Source organism: Podarcis raffonei, chromosome 7 (assembly GCF_027172205.1).
Source record: "Podarcis raffonei isolate rPodRaf1 chromosome 7, rPodRaf1.pri, whole genome shotgun sequence".
Taxonomy (NCBI): Eukaryota; Metazoa; Chordata; class Lepidosauria; order Squamata; family Lacertidae; genus Podarcis; species Podarcis raffonei.
Window position 1 is genome coordinate 41,584,003 of NC_070608.1, and position 20,078 is coordinate 41,604,080.

The 20,078-nt window shown below is 45.4% G+C and overlaps 1 protein-coding gene across 3 annotated transcripts in view; it reads left to right on the forward strand.

The window, feature by feature from the left end:
• Window positions 1-16,371: 16,371 nt before the first annotated feature.
• The window catches only part of NOL4 (nucleolar protein 4), a 121,844-nt gene continuing 118,137 nt past the window's right edge, over window positions 16,372-20,078 (forward strand). For 2 of the 3 annotated variants that reach the window (XM_053396258.1, XM_053396259.1), the window contains exon 1: window positions 16,372-18,438. In XM_053396258.1, coding sequence (XP_053252233.1) covers window positions 18,160-18,438 — 279 coding nt within the window. In that variant the 5' untranslated portion in view covers window positions 16,372-18,159. Of the gene's footprint in view, window positions 18,439-19,157; window positions 19,295-20,078 lie in introns of those variants that run through there. The other variant, XM_053396260.1, reaches the window with a different exon arrangement.

Genomic DNA, 20,078 nt, shown 5'->3' on the forward strand with positions numbered 1-20,078 from the left:
TACAAAAGTAGTATAAACAGCAACAGGTTTAAAACATAACATTTAAAACAAAGATGAGCAGAGTTAAAATATTCCATCTCGAAACTGAAGGCCAGGCAGAATAAAAGTGCTTTTGCTGTCCATTGGTCTAACCTCCCTAAGGAAGGAATTCTGCTACCACAGAAAATGTAATTTTAATGTTGCCCATAAGAATACTTCCTTCTTCCCTCAATCATGCAGTGGATAAGTGAATGTCTGTCTATATTGAGAAGACAACATAATGACCACCACAGAATTTAATATCCCTGTTGAAAATGTTTGGCTTCATTATTTATTAGGCTTTCATATATTTGCAATTTAAATCATGGATGTATTCATTTTTATTTTGTAATATTATATATATATTATTGTATATATGTATATCTACTATGTTAGGGTTAAATTTAAGGAGCACCTTTGTAATTTTGCACTAAAATAATGGGTGACTTGGTAATATGAGTCGGATTTGCCAAATTTGGAATTCTAGTGTTGACTTCATGGGGCTTTCATACAGAGCTGGAGGTCACATATTATGATCATCCATCTAAATATACGGGAATGGTTCCGGTACATGGCAATGGTTCATTTGCAAAACTGTAATGTGCAATCTTGCCCTTAATGATAGCAATTAGACTTTGCATTCCTCCTCAAGGCTTGCTGTTTAAGCAGACTTTCTTTGACTTCTTTTCATCCTGCTATCCAGTGATCAGCCATTAAAAAAATGGACATGAATGAACAGTGATATGCAAATTAGCAGGTAGGGCATCAAAGGTTGCTACCTGTTTTTCAGTGTGTGTGTGTGTGTGTGTGTGTGTGTGTGTGTGTGATCTTAGCTGCTACTCATTAATATATTATATAGCTCATTCAAACATGTTTATTTAACTGACAACTGAAAGAAAGAAAATGAAGAGATTGGGAGGGGGGACACCCACTATAGGCTAAACTGCAAAAGAACACTAGTCAGGAACTCTCAATGTCAGAAAAAGATTATAGTCCACTTTGTTTAAAGCAGAGGCAGGAAACATGGTGCCCTCCATATGTTTTGGGTGATGGGAGTTGTGTGGGATAACCAGCCTCATATAACCAACATCCTTAAGTCTAATTAATGCATGAGGGGTTAAAACCATAGAGTAAGCTGCCTACGAGGCATAGGTCACCTTGGGAGGATCTAGGTAATCAAACCTCTCCCTCCCCCTCCGCGGCCCCAGTCTACCAAAGAAGCTCAACATGTGAGGAGGTCTGAATTGGTTGTTGCAGCTCAGACCGCATGGCACGTACAAGCCACTGTTGAGATCCTATACCAATCATTTAGGAACTTTCACCTCACCATTGTAACTAAGCCAAGTTGCTTCTGCAACTTTTTCTGAATGCTGCATGAAAAAGCGCATAAATCTGACCTTTGGAAAGTTTGCAAGTAAACTATTTTTCACTTACCAAACGTGTGGTCTTTTTCTATGTTGGGGAAGAGGGGAACTTTGGAAGGAATTCAGATGGGCATATTCTAAAGGTCTAATATCCTATATTTCCAAGATTTACTTTGCTGCATATTTTGTGATTTTAAATCTTTGCTGGGGTTCTTTCACCAAAGAGTACTTGCCTCAGACTTGAATCTTGGCATCCAGGAATTCTCCTTTTTTACCTATATTTCCCCCCCTTGTACCAACACATTGTAGCTCACAACATCTTTAAAGTGTGGCACAACTGTTCTTTTTTCTGGGATAATCACACAGATTGTTAGGAGACAGATAGGAATAATATTTCAGTATTCCTCAGATTTGTAATTCACCTTATGTTTAAAATTGAAAGGTTGCCTAGAAACAGGGAAAATGTGATGTGTGGAGTGGCTCACGTGTTCTATAATGTGGGCGTGGTGGCTTTAGCCCTTTTAGCCCTACTTACATAGCCGGAAGTCTAGATGTGTGCATTCTTTTATGGCTGTCTGTAATCACTTTCTGTTTTTGAAACAGTATCATGCAATATTTCCAAGTGCCCCCTGGTGGAAAACTCTAAATCATAGTGTTTCAGTTATCCCTTTTAAAGTGATCAGTATTTATGACTATCACCTAAAGCTTATTTAAAATGTTTTTATATTATTCCATAAAATGTCAGTTGTTACTCCAAAAATAGTTTTGTGAGTTTGGGAGCGGGTTAGGCTGTATGCCTGAGTCCCTCCTAATTCCTGAATCCAGCAAGGATTCAATTGTTGGAATAGCCAGGTTAGCTTCTTGGTAATGGTTGCCTAAGTATGGTTTATTACAGTTCTTTTTTAAAAAAATCTTTAGGGGTACTCTCATTTTCCTACTTATACTGAAATACTGCCCCTCCATGAGGTCAAACTTAGATTCACAAAATGTTTAGGGGTATGTGAACTGCTGCGTCCCCCCCCCCCCCAGAAAGAAAGCACTGGTTTGTTAAGGTAACAAAGGAAGCAGTTCTGTGCTAGATAGCAATTAGGTGGGCCTCCCCTTCTTCAACTAGCTGATAGTTAGGAAAAAAGCCAAAGTCAAGTTGTGTGTTTGTGTGAGAGAGCTGGAAGAAGGCCACAGGCTGAAGCCAGAGAGGAAGAGCCATGGTTGATTTCTACTGGAATCCAAGGCTGTGGTCATGGAAGAAGAAAGACCTTCTGAGGTGTTAATGCTGTGAGCCCCTCCTCTATCATAAGCTCAGGTTGCATATAAGTGTAAATAAACCACATATCATAAAGACACCACAGTCTCCACTGTCCCTCATTCTGAGGAAACTGAACCCTGGGTTAGCACCAGGAATCTTGCACCACTTGGAGATTGGGGTGGCATGCAACAATATGAACAAAAATAAATATAGATATAATTGAACTGAACCAAGCATTAAATGTCTGTCATTGATTGGCATTTGAAGGCAGAAGGACTTTCTAGCTTTATTTAACCCCTCCTAGTAAAACCTTTGCAAATGAGCTTTTGCTAGTGGAGATTCAGTTTTTGCCCACTTTGAGGAGAATGACTCTGTGCGGTCAGCCACATCTTGCCTATTTCATCCACAAAACACCTGAAGTGCCTCCTTGCCGATGTGCTTGCTGCTGAGAGGGTGAGAGGGAATTGTGCTTCCTCTTGAGTCTGCAATGAAGCAATTGTTCAAGTTCTTTCCTGCAGACTGCAACTGGACGTATTCCTTGTGCCACCTACTTTATGTGAGTTGTGTGGTCATGCTGAGCAGCGTGTTCTGTACTTAGGGTACAGGACGCACTGCTCAGAGGACTTCAGTATGGATTCAAAGGCATCATGAGTAATCAGCCTCCAGCTCGGTGTTCCAAGAGGGTTGTGAAAACTGGCACAATACCTGCTTTCTAATTTTACTAGAAGCTTAACTTCTAAGGTGGGCACCTGTCCTACCTGACATAGGACAGCCCACTATTTGAAGAAATATTCTATTTGAAGGGGTGTCCAGTCCAAGTCCAGTTGAAGATGGGAAGTCAGGGCCCCAAAGTTGCCCATCAACAGTTAGCACCTGGGCAGCGGATTGATCAGGCACACAGGTCATAAAGCTACTAGCCAGGAAGCATTCTTCATCTCTAGTGTCAGAGGCAGTGGGTCTCTGAATACCAGTTGCCAGGGATTGAAAGTGGGAGATGGCTATTGCACTAATGTCCTGCTTATGGGCTTCTCACAGATATCTGGTTGGCCATCTTTTTTTTGTTCCTTCCACCACTCATAATAATCAGGCACCTCTTGTCCTAACAGACTTATCCTTTCCCTTTTCTCATAGGACTGTATCATAGGATCATAGGACTGTAGAGTTGGAGGGTCATCTAGTCCAACCCCCTGCAATGCTGGAATCTCAGCTAAAGCATCCATGACAGATGGCCATCCAAACTCAGCTTTAAAACCTCCAAGGAAGGAGTGTTCACCATTTTCTGAGGTAGTCTGTTCCACTGTTGAACTGCTCTTACTGTCAGAAAGTTTTTTCTGATATTTAGTCAAAATCTCCTTCCTTGTAACTTGAAGCCATTGGTTCGGGTCCTGCCCACCAGAGCAGGAGAAAACAAGCTTGCTCCATCTTCCATGTGACAGCCCTTAAGACATTTAAAGATGGCTATCATATCTCCTCTCAGTCTCCTCATTTCCAGGCTAATACCCAGTTCCCTTAACCGTTCCTCATAAAGCTTGGTTTCCCAACCCTTGGTCATCTTGGCTGCCCTCTTCTGCACACATTCCAGCTTGTTAATAACCTTCTTAAATTGTGGTGCCCAGAATTGGACACAGTATTCCAGGTGTGGTCTGACCAAGGCAGAAGAGAATGGTACTCTTATTTCCCTTGATCTGGACACTATAATACTGCAGCCTAGAATGGTATGTGAAATTATTAAAATACAATTTCTCTTTAACTGTGAAATAGCTTCATATTCACTAATTTGCCGAGGAACATGCCTTTTTTTAGTTTTGAAGGAAAACATTGTTGTGAACAAAAATATAGCTAACTCTAAGAATTTTTTTTCAGCTGTGTAGCTGCTGTGAATTAAAGAAAAATAAGCTATGTCTACTTCTGTTCCTTTTTGCCATTATCATGTCATTACAATTTGTTTTATAGCATAGATTTTGAGACTGCTAGCAACACACAACATTAACCAAATGCTGCCCAGCCGTTCATCATTACTGTAGTGTGATTTTGACCTGCACTACTTATAACATATTTACAACACGTTTGTGTCTTGTTTCTTGCACCACACTGTTTTTTATTGCTGCTTTATTCACATGGAAGTATTTGAAGGTGGAGCAGTATGCTGGTAAATCTATTGTACTGAGAAAGCCATACCTGACCCAATATTTATCTAGTATTTCTATCGGATATTCAAATATATGTGAGAGGTCAGGGCAAAGCTAATCAATTAAGTCTAGTCCTATCGAGTTTCAGTGGATAAAATGTAGGTACTGGGCATTATCTAGTGTGTGTGTGTGTGTGTGTGTGTGTGTGTGTGTGTGTGTGAGAGAGAGAGAGAGAGAGAGAGAGAGAGAGAGAGAGAGAGAGAGAGAGAGAGATGTAGTCCAAACTCTGAGCACTGCCTAGCATGGCCTAACAGAGCAGTTGGTCCACCACCACAGCCCAGATCTGCACACCAGCTGGGTGAAAGGTGTATGAAAATATCTGTTCCAGCCTACAACTGGCATAAGAATGGGTGCAGACTGGGCCTGATACCAACAAGTATCAGGCATTCCTGGTCCCCAGAATGCCCCATTTTCAGACTTTTTGCTGGCTGCTGCAACCAAGGATCCTGCCAGCAGTACTTCTGCCTGCCTGCAGGCAGGAAGGCGGAGCTCTGCACTAGCAGTTTCACTGGCATCACTCCCCTGGCATAGCTTGGTGAGGGCTGACAGGGCAGGATGGAGGGACACCTACACCCAATCTAACCCCCACAATTGAATTGCACTCTAAATAAGATCCCAGGTGATCCATGTACAAATTCCTTTTGGATAAAAAGGAACCATGCTGATCAAATTCATCAAGTTTTTCTTAAGACCAGCTAGAGTATGAATCTGTTGTAGAGGCACCATACCGACTTGAACCACAAGATCCCAACAGCTTTTATCTTGGTGACTGGGTGATGGATGGCACTCCTACTATCAGGAGGCATTCACCATGAGCAATTGGTTTGAAAATCTAGACGTAGACTGAGTGGGTTACTAGTTTCTTAAAATTCTCTTGAATATTTTTTGTTCCTACTGGCTAGTTTGATGTGACACAGAACAATAGCTAGTGTTTTTGAATGGACCATTGAGAAAGTATGGTCAGGAGAGAAAAACCAGTTTGCAACTGCTATTGAAGCTGCTGACAAACTTTTCCTTGCAGACCTCTGAAATAAATCAAGTTGAAGCAGGAGTAGAAATAATAACTGGTCCTTTTTGGAAGATGAACAGTATTCTTGGAAAGGAATTGACTTGATCAAAGGATTAATAATCTCTTTTGAACACAAGGTATATCAGACATACCAAATACTACAAACAATTAAATTGATTAAACAAAAGTATTTGTGGGTGGGGTGGGGAATGGTCAAAATACTTCAGAATAAAAAATACTAAATTGCCCTGAGATTTCTTAAATGGCATGTACCAATGACTGATATTGCCAAGAGCCCAAAACCAGAAGCCTCAGAAAGCCTAGATCTATCAATATACAATGACATGGCATTCTAATAGGTGCCCTACTCCAGCAGAGTTGTAGTTCATTGTGACCCTAAATCTTACTAGGTAACAATTTGTCCAAGGGAAAGGAACCAAGTTAAATTATTTCATACCCAGATCACTGAAACTGATCTACTGAGATTTTATTACCTACCAGAGACTACAAATCCCTGAGATGCACCAGAAATCGGCACTCCCAGCTTATAAATTGATTTGGCAGAGTGCTGGATAAGGGAATCTTCAGGGACAACAGCAAACTCCTTCCATAACTGTTGGGTCTGTGCTTCTATTGCACCGATAAACCTGCTGTATTAAATTGTGAAAACTAAATCCCAACCCTTTTCATATGTCCACGTTTCAGTGATGCGTGCTAGGCTAGGTCAATGTGCTTATCCTATATCATAGCCTGGATGTCTCCCTGTTTCTTTGCCTGGCTTTCGGCAACAACACCTAGAGAGACCAAATGGAGTGACGACAGGACAATCAAAGGGACCCTGGCTGAAAGACTAGAAGCAGTAATAGCCTTCCAACTGCCTAACCTCTCTTCTCATTACCTGGTGTGTCAATCTCCCACTCCCTCTGCCACTGTCATATAGGATAACACTTCATTGCATCTGGTGCAGTTCACTGTAGTCCACAATAGTTTATGCATTAATAAACCAAAGTTAGTCTTTAAGCTACCAAATGTCTCTTGGTCTTTGCTGCAACAAACTAAAATGGCTACCTCTCTCTGAAAACTCTTAATTGTGGCATCCAAGCACATTACAAACTAGGCAAGAAACACTGCCTAGGGAAACACTGCGCCAAATAACCCAAACGCCAAGGGACCAAAATGGAATGAAATGCTGAATGGTGTTATCTGGAGATTTGGAGTGCAATGACAGCAATAAGCAGACGACGTATAACTCCATCTCTCTTTTTATCTCAGTGGATATTTCATAGGGGTGCTGGACAGGTACCTAGTTGTAGCAATGAATTGAATGGAAGCTAATAAACTGAGGATTAATCCAGATAAGGCAGAGAAATTATTTTTGTGCGTGGGGGTGGGAGTTCATCAGCTGGAATAAGTGATGTTGAATCAATACTGGAGGGTATCCATTGTGGCTGCAGGTAGGCCAGCAGGGCATGTTGTAGCCGTGGGAAAGCTTGGCAGAGCCTGTTGTGGCCGCAGGTAGACCTGACAGGGCCCATCACGGCCGTGGGAAGGCCAAATGGGCTGCAGAATATTGAGGGGGCTGGTCCCCTGCATAAAAATTGGGGGGCCCTCAAATCCTCACCCCCCCAGATGGTGCACGTGGTGTGTGTGTGTTACTTTGCTATGGGATTCCTCATTTATTTAGTTTTCTTCAGTGGAATGGTTGTTCTTTGGTGTTTAATGGAATGTAATTTTGTGTTTTAAACTTTGTATTTATGATTTTGGATGCGGCAGCTTACCTAGAAGCTCTGGCACTGGTGACACACACATCTGATAAAATGAAGATACAATAAAGGTTATAATTTTCTGAATGTCTGACATTTGCCATGGGCTTCCTAAAACTGCTTTAACACTCATCATGTTTCTGATATTTACTATTCCATAAACAGTGTTCTACCTGTTTTATAATCCTTCCCCATAGTTTATACATGGAATGATCAGATGTCTAGTGCTGTCAGTCTACTTTTGCAGGCATTACAGGTATTGCAATGAATGGCAAAGCTCATGTATCTTTGACCTAACGTTGTTTAAATTCAGCTGCTGAGAAAATGTTACCACAGTGCATTTGATATGCTGCAATTGAATTAGATATGCTGCAATCTTCATACTGAAGATGAAGAATGCATTTCTTTTTAAACCATACTTCACATTTTACAGAAGATTGTAAAAAAATGGGGGGGAGGTAAAGGTAAAGGACCCCTGGACAGTTAAGTCCAGTCAAAGGCGACTATGGGGTTGCAGTGCTCATCTCTCTTTTCAGGCTGAGGGAGCCGGCGTTTGTCCACAGACAGCATTCCGGGTCATGTGGCTGGCATGACTAAACCACTTCTGGTGCAATGGGACACCGTGACGGAAACCAGAGCACTCGGAAACACCATTTACCTTCACGCTGCAGTGATACCTATTTATCTACTTGCACTGTTGTGCTTTTGAACTACTAGGTTGGCAGAAGGTGGGACAGAGCAACCAGAGCTTGCCCCATCACACAGATTCAAACCACCGACCTTCCGATCAGCAAGCCCAAGAGGCTCAGTGGTGTAGACCACAGCGCCACCCACTCCCACACGGAAGATTGTAATGCTAGTCAAAAGGGATGGATGAACTGGACATTAGGAAATGATGTTCAGCAGTAAAATTTAAGTCTGGTGGCTTAATTTCTTATACCTAGAACCTAAACAAGTTTTGTTGGAAGGAAATGCCATTGATTTCAGGAGAATTTTATTTCTAAGACAATGTAGTTAGTTATAACTGTTGCTTTCTTATCTGAAGAAATGGAGGAAAGTAGGTGAAATGATGGCGATGATGATGATGATGATGATGATGCACTTTCAGGTATCTTAAGTACTTCACATGTATGATCTAGTTGTACTTCTAAAACAACCTTGTAAGGTAAATCACTATTATTCCACCTGTTGGACATGTGGGGCAGGGACTGAAGCTGATAATGCATGGCTTCTCTGAAGTTATTGAGTGAGTTCATGGCAGACATGTGATTCAAGCCAAGAACTTCATGATTTATTTCAGTACTTTAGCCACTAAGCTTTCATGAACAAAAGACATTGAACATTACAACACCTTACATTTACTTTTTCTGTGATAATTTGGAATAACATAGGATGCGGGTGGCGCTGTGGGTTAAACCACAGAGCCTAGGACTTGCCAATCAGAAGGTTGGTGGTTTGAATCCCCGTGACGGGGTGAGCTCCTGCCAACCTAGCAGTTCGAAAGCACGTCAAAGTACAAGTAGATAAATAGGTATCACTCTGGCAGGAAGGTAAACGGTGTTTCCGTGCGCTGCTCTGGTTTGCCAGAAGCAGCTTAGTCATGCTGGCCACATCTCAGCCAATAAAGTGAGATGAGAGCCGCAACCCCAGAGTCGGTCCCTAATAGTCAGGGGTCCCTTTACCTTTACCTTAAGCCTTACAACAAAATCAAAGTAAAAGACCTTACCTGCTTGTTTTTCTCACTTGGATTAACTTCTGCCATTGGCAAGTCCTTATCAATAATGAAAACAGCATTCCAGGACAGGCCATCTGAAAACTTACATCTGGCTACAATATCCCTCCCCTCTCCAAGTAGCATTGCTCTGATGTTCAGTTTTGAAATGGATCATAGTGACCATGAATACAGCATCACTCATAGATATAATATTCCCGTTTTCCTCCTCCCCCCCCCCCCGTTCTGTGACCTCACACCTGTGTCAAACATAAAATGATATCAGTGTAATATAGCAGGGCTGAGAAGCTTCCAGTTAGAAATCATTCTTGGTAACAGCTCCATCAAGACACTGTAGATTGGCAGCCAAATCTATTTTGTGGCTATAAAAATCACATCGTACTAACAGTGGTTGAAATGGTAACTTATTTACAGAGAAATACATTTCAAGTGGTTGTGGCACCACACTTTCTAGAAAACAAAGGATTAACTTTCTGTTTCACTGGACGGTGCAGGATAGAGAGATTAATTGCTTCAGTCGCATGCAAAAGGATGCAGCTCTTCCAGAAATATGTGTCTCTCAATTGGATGGTGATTATAACTTAATAATTTTTCTCTTGTTGAGTACATTTGCCATGACTCTGTATTTTCCCTTCTGATTCCTTAGGTTGCTGACTTTGCAGCTGAAATTACAATAAAAGTGTTCCCAGACCAATCTAAAATTAATGTAGGCCAACTTTGTATGTTATGTAGTAATTTTCATTTTAGCTGGATATAATTACAGTGGTGTTAGAGGGGAGGAAACACATGGCTCCTATTTTTAGGAGTTTAGCATAACCTCTACTTTGACCTTCAGAATCCACAAGGGGCGGACAACAACAAAATGTTACAGTGTATTCCTGATGCATGCATGTATAAAATAAAGGATAACACCAAGAACAAAATGCCTGCTCTATCTTGGGTGTTACTTCATATGCAAAAGATACTGATCACTCTGTAATGCAAGTCAATGGAATATGACACATCCGCATAAGGAAATGGGAGAGAAATGGAGCAAAGACAGTGGAGGAAGAGCCACAGATATAATGACCTTCCACCATCATCACCACTTATGAACCTTGACTTGTCTCTCAGCTAGCTTCTGTGGGACATTCTTACAGTCAAACCAGGAATTCATGTTTTGCCAAATAGGCAGATGAAGGGACTGAGGCTCACAGAGCTTACCAGAAAAATTTGCTAGAGAGAACTCTGTGAGATCACTTCCTTTGTCTCCCTTGGGAGGAAGCTGTAACACTACATACTTCCTGCCTGCCTGAGCATCTCTCCTTTTCTCCATCATGCCTCCAAGCTGACCACATGTGCTTGTTTGAGCTCTGCATCTCAGACACCATTTTGAACTTAGATGTTATACTTTTATAAGTTAGGTAGTAGTTATGAACCTGCCTTCATTTTGCTACTGTAACTGCTGCTTCAAGACCATCCCAGATTATGTAAGTAAATGCTACTTTTACTTCTTCACAAGACAAAGCGTGTGTGGTTGTTATTTTTAAGGAGGAGAAAAGGGGTAATACTGGAGAAAACCCAGTCTCCCTTAAAGCACCCTGGATCATTGTTTCTAGAAGGGAAAAAAATTCCAAGTTTAAAGCTGCAGAGGATGGTACTCTGCTGATCTCAATCCTGTGAGCAAGGAAGTATAATAACTAAATAATATATCCTCTCCTAGTGCCTACAGCCTCTAGAATATTGTCAGGATTCCACAGTGTAATTGTTGAAGCTCAGATCTTGTCAGATGTAGCTGTAGCACATATATTTAGTAAAAAAAACACACACAAAAAACCAGGGCCTAACTACTGCATTTTTAATTATGTTAAATACCATGCCTCTCCAAAAGGAAGCAATGATAGCTTCAGCAAGCAAGGAACCCATCTCTTTCCAGCTGGCTTTCCTCAACCAGAATGGGCAAGGTTCCATGGCACAACTGGCCACTCACTTCCTGCCAAATGTGATCTCTGCATTAGCTGATGGCTTAATGATCTATCCTCACTACATCACAGGCTAGCAAAATCTTTTTATAGCATCCCTATGGAGGGAGAGGACCAGTGCAGCTGAAACAGAGGATTGTCAATCTCTTTCCCTCTTATTGGCCTTAAATACAAGGAGTTGGGGATGGCACCTCACTATGTGAATGTAACCATGGCTAAACAGCTTTCCTGAATTGGAAATTTCTGTCAATTCTTAATGAGAAACAAAATTTTAAAAAGTTTTTGCCACTCTATTGATAGTCATTCTTCAGTTATCTCTACTCTTCTTTTGCACTAGGCTTCTGGTTACAGAATGTAGAAGACAACCACACAGATCATGGTACTTAAATGAAAAATCAGACTATAATGTTTATTTATAACAGCAACACATTAACTACTGATCCTGAACAGAAATGCTCAAAATTATGAGCTCTCCAAGGTTCCTAGGTTGAATTTAAAGAATAGAATATGAACTGAAACTGTATCAAACCTTTATTTGTTCCCAAACTGAAAACAACACAACACACTATTTTTTAAAAACTTATATTCAAATGTGAGTGCATTTATACCCAGCTTTTCAGTCCTAGAAAAGGGCACCAAAGTGGCTTACAAAAAAATACAATTACACAGTTGAAATACAATTAAGCAAAAAAATAGTGTTGAGTGAGCAAAACAAAACCACTAAAAATACATCCAACCAACAGGAGGACAAAAGTTGAATGCAACTTTTTGAAAAAGTCAAATTACTAACCCAGAATAAGGTTCAGTAAGAGAGAGAGAGAGAGAGAGAGAGAGTGCAATTTTAGTGGTCCGTTCAGTCACAAAGCAGAATGAATAATAAACATACAAAAAGGAAATCTGGGGAGATTTTTGATTAGGCTGTCTGCTAAGTGACTGATTAAATTTAAATAAATATACAAAGCCTCCAAGCCCTTTTGATGATGTCTTGAATGAAGTGTGAGAATTTAGGAGGGAAAGCTACCCCATTGTTAGAATAAAAGGTAATTTTAATTCCCTATTCCAGTGTAACACCTGCACCAGAAAAATAATAAATAAGTGTGCTTTCATGCTTTAGCATGATTAAAAAATATTTCTTAAAAAGTGAGCAGTTACAAAGAGACTGTATTTATGCTGCAGAATCCCAGACAATATAGAATGAAACCCTCAAATGTTAAAGTTCTGAAGGAGATAATAGATCCAGGAAAGCAACAAAGAAATCTTGAAGAGAGGATCGTGTATGCATGAGCTAGATAATGAGTTTGCTTTTTAAATTTTGTGTGTTTTCACAGCACATTTCATGTTTTAATATCAAGTAATAATCTGGAATCAACAAAACATTTCTCAGTGTTCCCTGTTCATTTTACTCTCCACTTCCTATGTACCAACATCTTGTATAAGTTGTAGGCTTTCCTGACTGGTGTGTTTAATAATGTGATAATAATATAGTAATGAAGTATCATCATATTCCAAATCAAATTTTTATTTGCTCATTAGCCAATCAGGCCATTCACATACACAGACAATAAACTTAACAAAATAAATGCATACATTAAATCTTACAAAACTATAATTAAAATTTATACCACTACAATAACTCTTTGACTTATATTAACATATATTATTATATGAAATGGTAAGTAAATTGGGTATCATAGTATTAATCACTGAATCCATATTACCTGTAGATATGGTGAGACTGTGTCTCTCACCCAGCCTCCAATCAGCTGAGTCACAACAAGCATGCCAGGATGGAGAGGAAGAGAGGTATGGTGTTGAGGCTGACACAATGCAAGACACAATGCAAAACACACTGACTGAGATGATCTGGCACTCCTGCCAGTGTGTTTGCACCACACTGACCTCACCACCATGCCCGTCTCCAACTCCATCCTGCTGTGCTGCTGCAGTTCATGTGGATGGAAGTCAGGTGAGTGGTGCAGCCATCTGCTGCTGTGGTGGACAGTGAGGTGACTAGGGAAATGAATTTTCCTATTCTGGCATCCGAAATATGAAAGATTCACTCCATGGAGGTTCACCTGGTGTGTTCATGGATTTGTTTTGGCACTAAGTGAAGACCTTATTCTCTTGGGCCTTTTAAATGTATGGTTTATCTACTGTGTCTTATTTGTGCTGTCCTCTTTTAATCAAGACTTTTATGTTATGATTATTTTAAAATTGTATTGTAAAGGACAAGGCATAATTTAGAGGTGAGCAACTTGCAGCCCTAGCTTTAATAATTTTGAGTAGGTGTGGGGGGAGCCCAGTAGAAAGGAGGGTATGGGACAAAAAGCAGAGAGGAAAGCTGAACTTGATGCGTTGATGGAAAGAGGAGGGTGTGGAGGAACCTCCTGCAAGAAATCAGTTCAGACAACTGGCAAGAAGAATCTGTCCCTCCCCTGGCAGCTGATTGGGTGGGGAGAGGGGGAGAGGGAGAGAGGAGAGAGGGAAGGAGGTGGCAGAAAGAGAAAGGAGTGATTCTCTCCACTTTGGGCTATGGTCCCACCCACTGCTGGTATGCAGACCCTGATGAATTACGTACCTCTTAGGGACAGTGGCCACCATGGTGGAAATGTTTTAAATAAATACGGAAATGAGCATCTAATATTAATATTTTTCCTGCATGAACCTGACCAGGTGTGTCAAACTGGCCACTGAACTAAATCCAGGCTGGAACATCTTGAGCCACTGATGAAGCTGGTAAATACATAAAAGTGGCATATAGCCTATACAGTGGTATCTCGGGTTACATGCGCTTCAGGTTACATACGCTTCAGGTTACAGACTCCGCTAACCCTGAAATAGTGCTTCAGGTTAAGAACTTTGCCTTCAGGATGAGAACAGAAATCGTGCTCTGGCGGCGCGGCAGCAGCAGGAGGCCCCATTAGCTAAAGTGGTGCTTCAGGTTAAGAACAGTTTCAGGCTAAGTACAGACCTCCGGAACGAATTAAGTACTTAACCCAAGGTACCACTGTACTTTTAAATACAGAGCTGAGAGTGTGGCCCAGTGGACAATGATGATTATGACTTGGGGTCAAATCCTGACTTCAGTCATGACCTTACCAAATGATCCTCGGGAAGTCTGGTAAGATTTTAGTATGTGATGTTGCATTGTTTTTACTGAGGCAACCCAATCAGATGGGTGGCATCATCATCATCATCATCATCATCATCATGACAGCCTATGTGGTCATTTGGGATGTGGGTGGCGCTGTGGTCTAAACCACTGAGCCTAGGGCTTGCCAGTCGGAAGGTCGGCAGTTCACTCGGTCCCAGCTCCTGCCAACCCAGCAGTTTGAAAACACATCAAAGTGCAAGTAAATAGGTACCGCTCCAGTGGGAAGGTAAATGGTGTTTCCGTGCGCTGCTCTGGTTTTGCCAGAAGTGGCTTAGTCATGCTGGCCACATGACCCGGAAAAACTGTCTGTGGACAAACATCGGTTTCCTTGGCCAGTAAAGTGAGATGAGCGCCACAACCCCAGAGTTGTTGGCGACTGGACTTAACTGTCAGGGGTCCTTTACCTTTACCTTTTATGTGGTCATCTTCTGAACACTAAGCTAAACATGTTGTTCTTCTCACACTCCAAAGGATATTGAGCTCTAGGACTTTCCACATCCTCAGAGTAGCTTTTTCTCCCCTACAAAAATAATTTTCATCTTAGGCATGAAGTGTCCCAAACGGATACTGAAGAGTCCCACTGATACCAGAAGAATTTACTTGTGAGGAAAATGTCCATAGTTTTTGGTTGCATGGGGAAGCTCCTTCCTAGTGCAAGAATTGCAGCTCTAAACAGCCTTATGGGAAAGGCAGGAACTGAACTCTCTCGGGAGTTCCCTCCCCGCACTTACCAGGTGAGCAACATCCTTGTACCAGAAGGGACATCCTAATGGAGACCTCCCCACAACACACACCCGATGGCATTCCCCCCCCCCCACTGTCAACAGCAAGTGTGCATTGGCTCTTGGAGACGGATAACTGAGCACGGGTCCATCTGAAGGCAGGACTGGTCCACGTGCTTTGTTTTGCAAAGGTAACCGCTAGCGGCAACAGCAAAGGATGCCTTGGCTGTACAATACGGCGGCGGCGGCGGCGGCAGCCCTCCATGCTTGCGGGCCACAGAGGGGTCCACGGGGGCCAGATTCCCGTCAGATGCATCGTCTTGTGCCCCTCCCTGAGTCAGCAACGACAACAAAAGTGGCAAGAAGGAGGAGGTGGACGGCGGAGCGGCGGGGCTGAGAGCTTGCAGGTTGCTAAGGGGGCGGCTGCGGCTGCGGGAGGAGCCCTGCAAGTTAACAAGAATCCACTCGGGACTCTTGGCTCACCGGACTCCGAGTGGGGGGAGCTGCCCCCCTACCCACACACACGCACACACCCTGCCAGTCTCCTGCAGCTGGCCCTCTCGCTCATTTGTTGCTCCAATAAGCAATAATTAGGTCCTAAGCTAATGACGTGTCAGCTGATCTGATGGGAGGGAGGTGGAAGGTGGGGGGGGGACTTAGGGGAGAGAGGGAGAGAGAGGGAGGCTAAGCTAGGCTAGACCAGGAGAAATCTCCATGGAAACGCTCCCCTCGCACGCCCCTCCCCCTTCCCCCCACCTGGCTGTGGCGGGGAGGGTGGCGGAGCGGCCTCCTCCTTCCGCCGGCTCCCCTGCGCCACCTTGCCGCCCGCCGCTCGGGCCAGCCCCGCCCGCCTGCGCGGCGCTCTCCAACCTGCCGCCGCCCGCCCGCAGCATGCGCGAGCCCGGCATCCCTAAATGGGACAATTCTGTCCGTCACGTCGCCGCTCCGCCGTCTCCACAGAAACTTTTGTCCCGCTGGCCAATCAGCGGAGGGCGGCCAAGGAGCGGGGAGGGGAGGCGGGGAGCCGACGCGGGAGAGAAGGGCTTTGGCGAGGAGCTTTTGCTCGCGCTCGGCTCGCGCTGCCGGCTGTCAGTCCCGGTTCCTGCGCCGCGAGACCTTCTAGTAGAGCCGCTGAGCAGAGAGAGCGGCTGGCAGAGAGGGAGGCGGGGGAGGGAGGGAGAGAGAGAGAGAGAGAGACTGAGGGAGCGAGCGGGGTGGGGGGAGGAGGGGAGAGGAGGAGGAGGCGGGAGAGGCAGGCGGGCACTGTCCATTTCGCAAGTGCCTGCCTGGGACAAGGCTGAGGCGCGGCGCGCGCGCAAGGTGCCAGGCGGCCCATTCATTTACCTCACGGCGCCTTTCGGATGTAGGGAGAGCCGTGGAGATGGGAGGGAGAGCCGTTCGGTGCCTTCCCCTCACCCCCCACGGCAACGAGCCATAGGAGGGTCTGAGAGAGGGAGCTGGGATTGGCGTGTGAGGTGACCAGAGAGAGAGAGAGGAGCCAGGACTGGACGGGTCCGGGAGCCATGAGAGAGAAGACGCGCGCAGAGAGACAGAGTGGGAGTGTGTCTGGGCTCGCGCGGCGGAGAGGAGGAGGCGGCGGAGGAGGGGAACTCCCTTTCCCGGGCGGCGAATAGGTGTCGGATGGAGCAGCTGCCGCCTGCCTTCGCCAGCTCGGAGGGTCGTCGTCGCGAGGCGCTGGCAACTGGGCTCCCGAGGAGGAGAGGGGGCTCGGCGGCGCGGCCCACAGGCGGCGAGGGTTTCAAGGGGTAACGGAAACTGGGGCCAAGGCAGGGACAATAATCGAGGCTGCTCCGAGCAGGGAGGGAAGCAGGCGGCGGCGGCGGCGAGGAAACGGGCGGCGCTGGTTCTCCATCAAGCATCCGGACGCCAAACTTCCTCGAACGCCTCGCAGCCGGCGGAGACCACCAGATACCTTCGGCTGGACGAGTCGCTAAATGGGCGAAAAACCGTTTTTACATGTGCAGCCCCACCGACGGCCGCCATCCGCCGGCCAACATCCTCCCAGAACTCAGCTCGCCCTCCTTTGGTCCCAAGCCTAATTTTTGTACCTTCAGAAGGGTCGAGGTTATTATCATCATTATTCTTTTACTCGGTTTAGTGGGATCCCCCCCCCCAAATAGCCAAATAAAGCCTGCGAGGATGATCTGTCAAGATTTCTCTCGGTGATGCACCCTGGATTTGTTAGGCAGGAAAGAACTTTCTATCCCACCAACAGCTTCCCACCCAAAGCATGGAGCCCTAAGATGGAATAAAGGAGAAGAGAAGAAGAGAGACCCGTTTGCCCTTCAGCGTTTTCCTCCATCCTGCGTGGAGAGGCTGCTTGTGGGAGAAGCAGGGTCCTCCCGGACAGACACAGGAAGGCAGCCCAGGGTTGGCTGGCTGGGGTGGAGGGTGGGCTTTTCTCTCTGCCCCCCCTCCCTCCAACCTGCACCATCCAGGCTGAAGCGGATGCCCGGGAGAGAAGAATCCGACTCCATGATCTGTCCTTTCGTTCTCCCTTTCCTTTTTTCTTCGCGGAGCTAGGGTCCATGTCTTCGGGGCCATAAAGGCGCAACCCTCGGGGGTGGGGGGAGAGGCGCTGCTGGAGACGCTGGGATAGTCCTGCCGGCCACAAGATTAAAGGGACGGATCACGTACTGGGGAAGCAAGAGGAAGCAAGACCTGGTCGCCTGGTGGATGTGGGGAGGAGGGGTGGCGGTTGGGATGATCAAGTTGAAAAATGATCAGGACTGCTGATCCACTCTGGAATTGATCGCCCAGCCCCTCATCCACCCGGATCGCTCCTTCAGCAAAGAAAGGGGGGAGGAGACCCCCCCAGCAGACACACACGTACACACCCCAGCCACCCCCACCCCTCAGCCCTCTCTAGGGTGTGATTGTCGCGGGACCTCCTCCTCCTGGTTGCATCTTCCTCCTCCATGAGCCCGGGGTGAACAGGTGCCCCGGTCCGCTTTGGGGGTGTGTGTCTCGCCCGGGGACGATGGAGAGCGGCGACCGGGACATGTACCGCCAGTTCCAGGACTGGTGCCTCCGGACTTACGGGGACTCGGGCAAAACCAAGACGGTGACCCGCAAGAAATACGAGCGGATTGTCCAGCTGCTGAACGGCTCCGAGAGCAGCTCCACGGATAACGCCAAATTCAAATTCTGGGTCAAATCCAAAGGCTTCCAGCTCGGCCATCCGGACGAGGTCAGCGGGGCTGGCGCTGGTGGCGGCGGCGGAGGGAAGCAAGTGCTCTACGTGCCGGTCAAGACCACGGTGAGTCGAGAAATTGCCTGCCTTGTTTGGGAGCCGCACCGGGGAGGGAGAGTGGCTAGCAGCTGCCGCTGCCGCCCCATCGCGGCCACCCGTGGGCTCCGGCTGCTCGCCTCCCTCCGCCCCCTCCTCCTCCCCCCGCCCCCCAACCTCCAGCCAGCGCTGCCTTTGCCTGGCACCTTCTGCACGGCTCTGGGCTTTGTGCGCCTCCCTGCCCTTCTTTTCCTGCGCGGCCAACGCACCAAGCACACCACCCTGAGCGCGATCGCCCTCCTGCCTTTCCCTTGCCATGATCCCCTTTCTGTCGTTGTTGGGGGGCGGCCTCTTCCCTTCGCCTCCCGGGGCTGAGAGGGGGAGTCGTGGGGGGGCTGCTGGGGGGGGAGGCATGTCCTACGCCTCCGCGCTCCCCATCTGAGACGAGTTCCGAGCGAGAAAGCACCGCGGGTCCTTCTTGGCACAAAGCGGGGCGGCCCTTGGCTTGGGGCTTTCCCCGGGATAGCAGCTTGTGTTTTTCCCCTTCATTGTTAGCCCATATCCCTCTGAGCATCGGGGAGCTGTGCTCGGCTCACTGCAGAAAGCAGAGGGCAGGGGGGAATCAACAAAAGAGCTGTAGGCTTTTGCACATGACCAAATGGGGGAATTGGTTGGTCTCTCTCCCCCCCCCCCGCCCTTCCCGCTTGTTCAAGTCTCACTTGATGCCAGCCCAGAAGTATTGTGAGCCTTCCAGAGGTTGGAGGCTGAAAAGCTAGCTGTAGATCTCACAGCAGAAGTGCTATTATGCTGGGTTGTGGTGGTAGTGGTGGCGGCGGCAGGAGCAACAGAATTTCCTGGTTCAGAAGATGGGAACTGTTGGTTACAAGTAGGTTTGCTTTCTCCTCTCCTTCCTTTAGTTTTTCTTGATTTCCAAGCTTTACCTTTTACTCTGGTTTGTGGAAGTGTGTGCAATAGCAAAAACCTTACCTTTGGCATTCGGAGTTGATGAAACACAATTTTGTTGTTGGACTAAGAAAAAGTGTCCTGGTTCTCCTTTTTCTTTTTTGACACAGTGAAAGAATGTATTTAAGATGTGGCTGTAGAATGCTAGGATTCCATGTGCTTTTTTAATCACCAGCAGCAAATCAAGATACAGTATTTGTATGCCAGTGGCCATGGTTAATGAAGTATGAAATAATACTAAATGTCTTAAAGTAATGGGGAATAATTTATACAGTGTTTATTATTTTATGGTTTCAGGATTTCAGCTACCTATTGGGATTACTTTGTAAAAGTTTTGTACCTTTGGGACACTCCACCGAGCACTCCTACATAAATCCATTTATTTCAAAAGTGGATTTTATCCACTATAAACCTGTATCCAAACTATTTACTATGGTTCAAGTACCTAATCCCATAAAAATAAAGTATAACCAAATTTCAAGAAAAGCTCAACTAATATACTTTCGTATCTATGCTGATTAATTCAGTTAATGCTGATTAACTGGAATAGCCTTCAGGAAGCATCCTTTATGTCTCATAGCATCTTTCTTGGAAAGCTACAGGTAAACTCATGTTTGAAGGAAGATGGAATTTATGGATAGCCTTAGAAAAATTAGTTTCCCTGTAAAGATAAAGCACTATTCTGGGACTTTATGGCTGTATTCCTG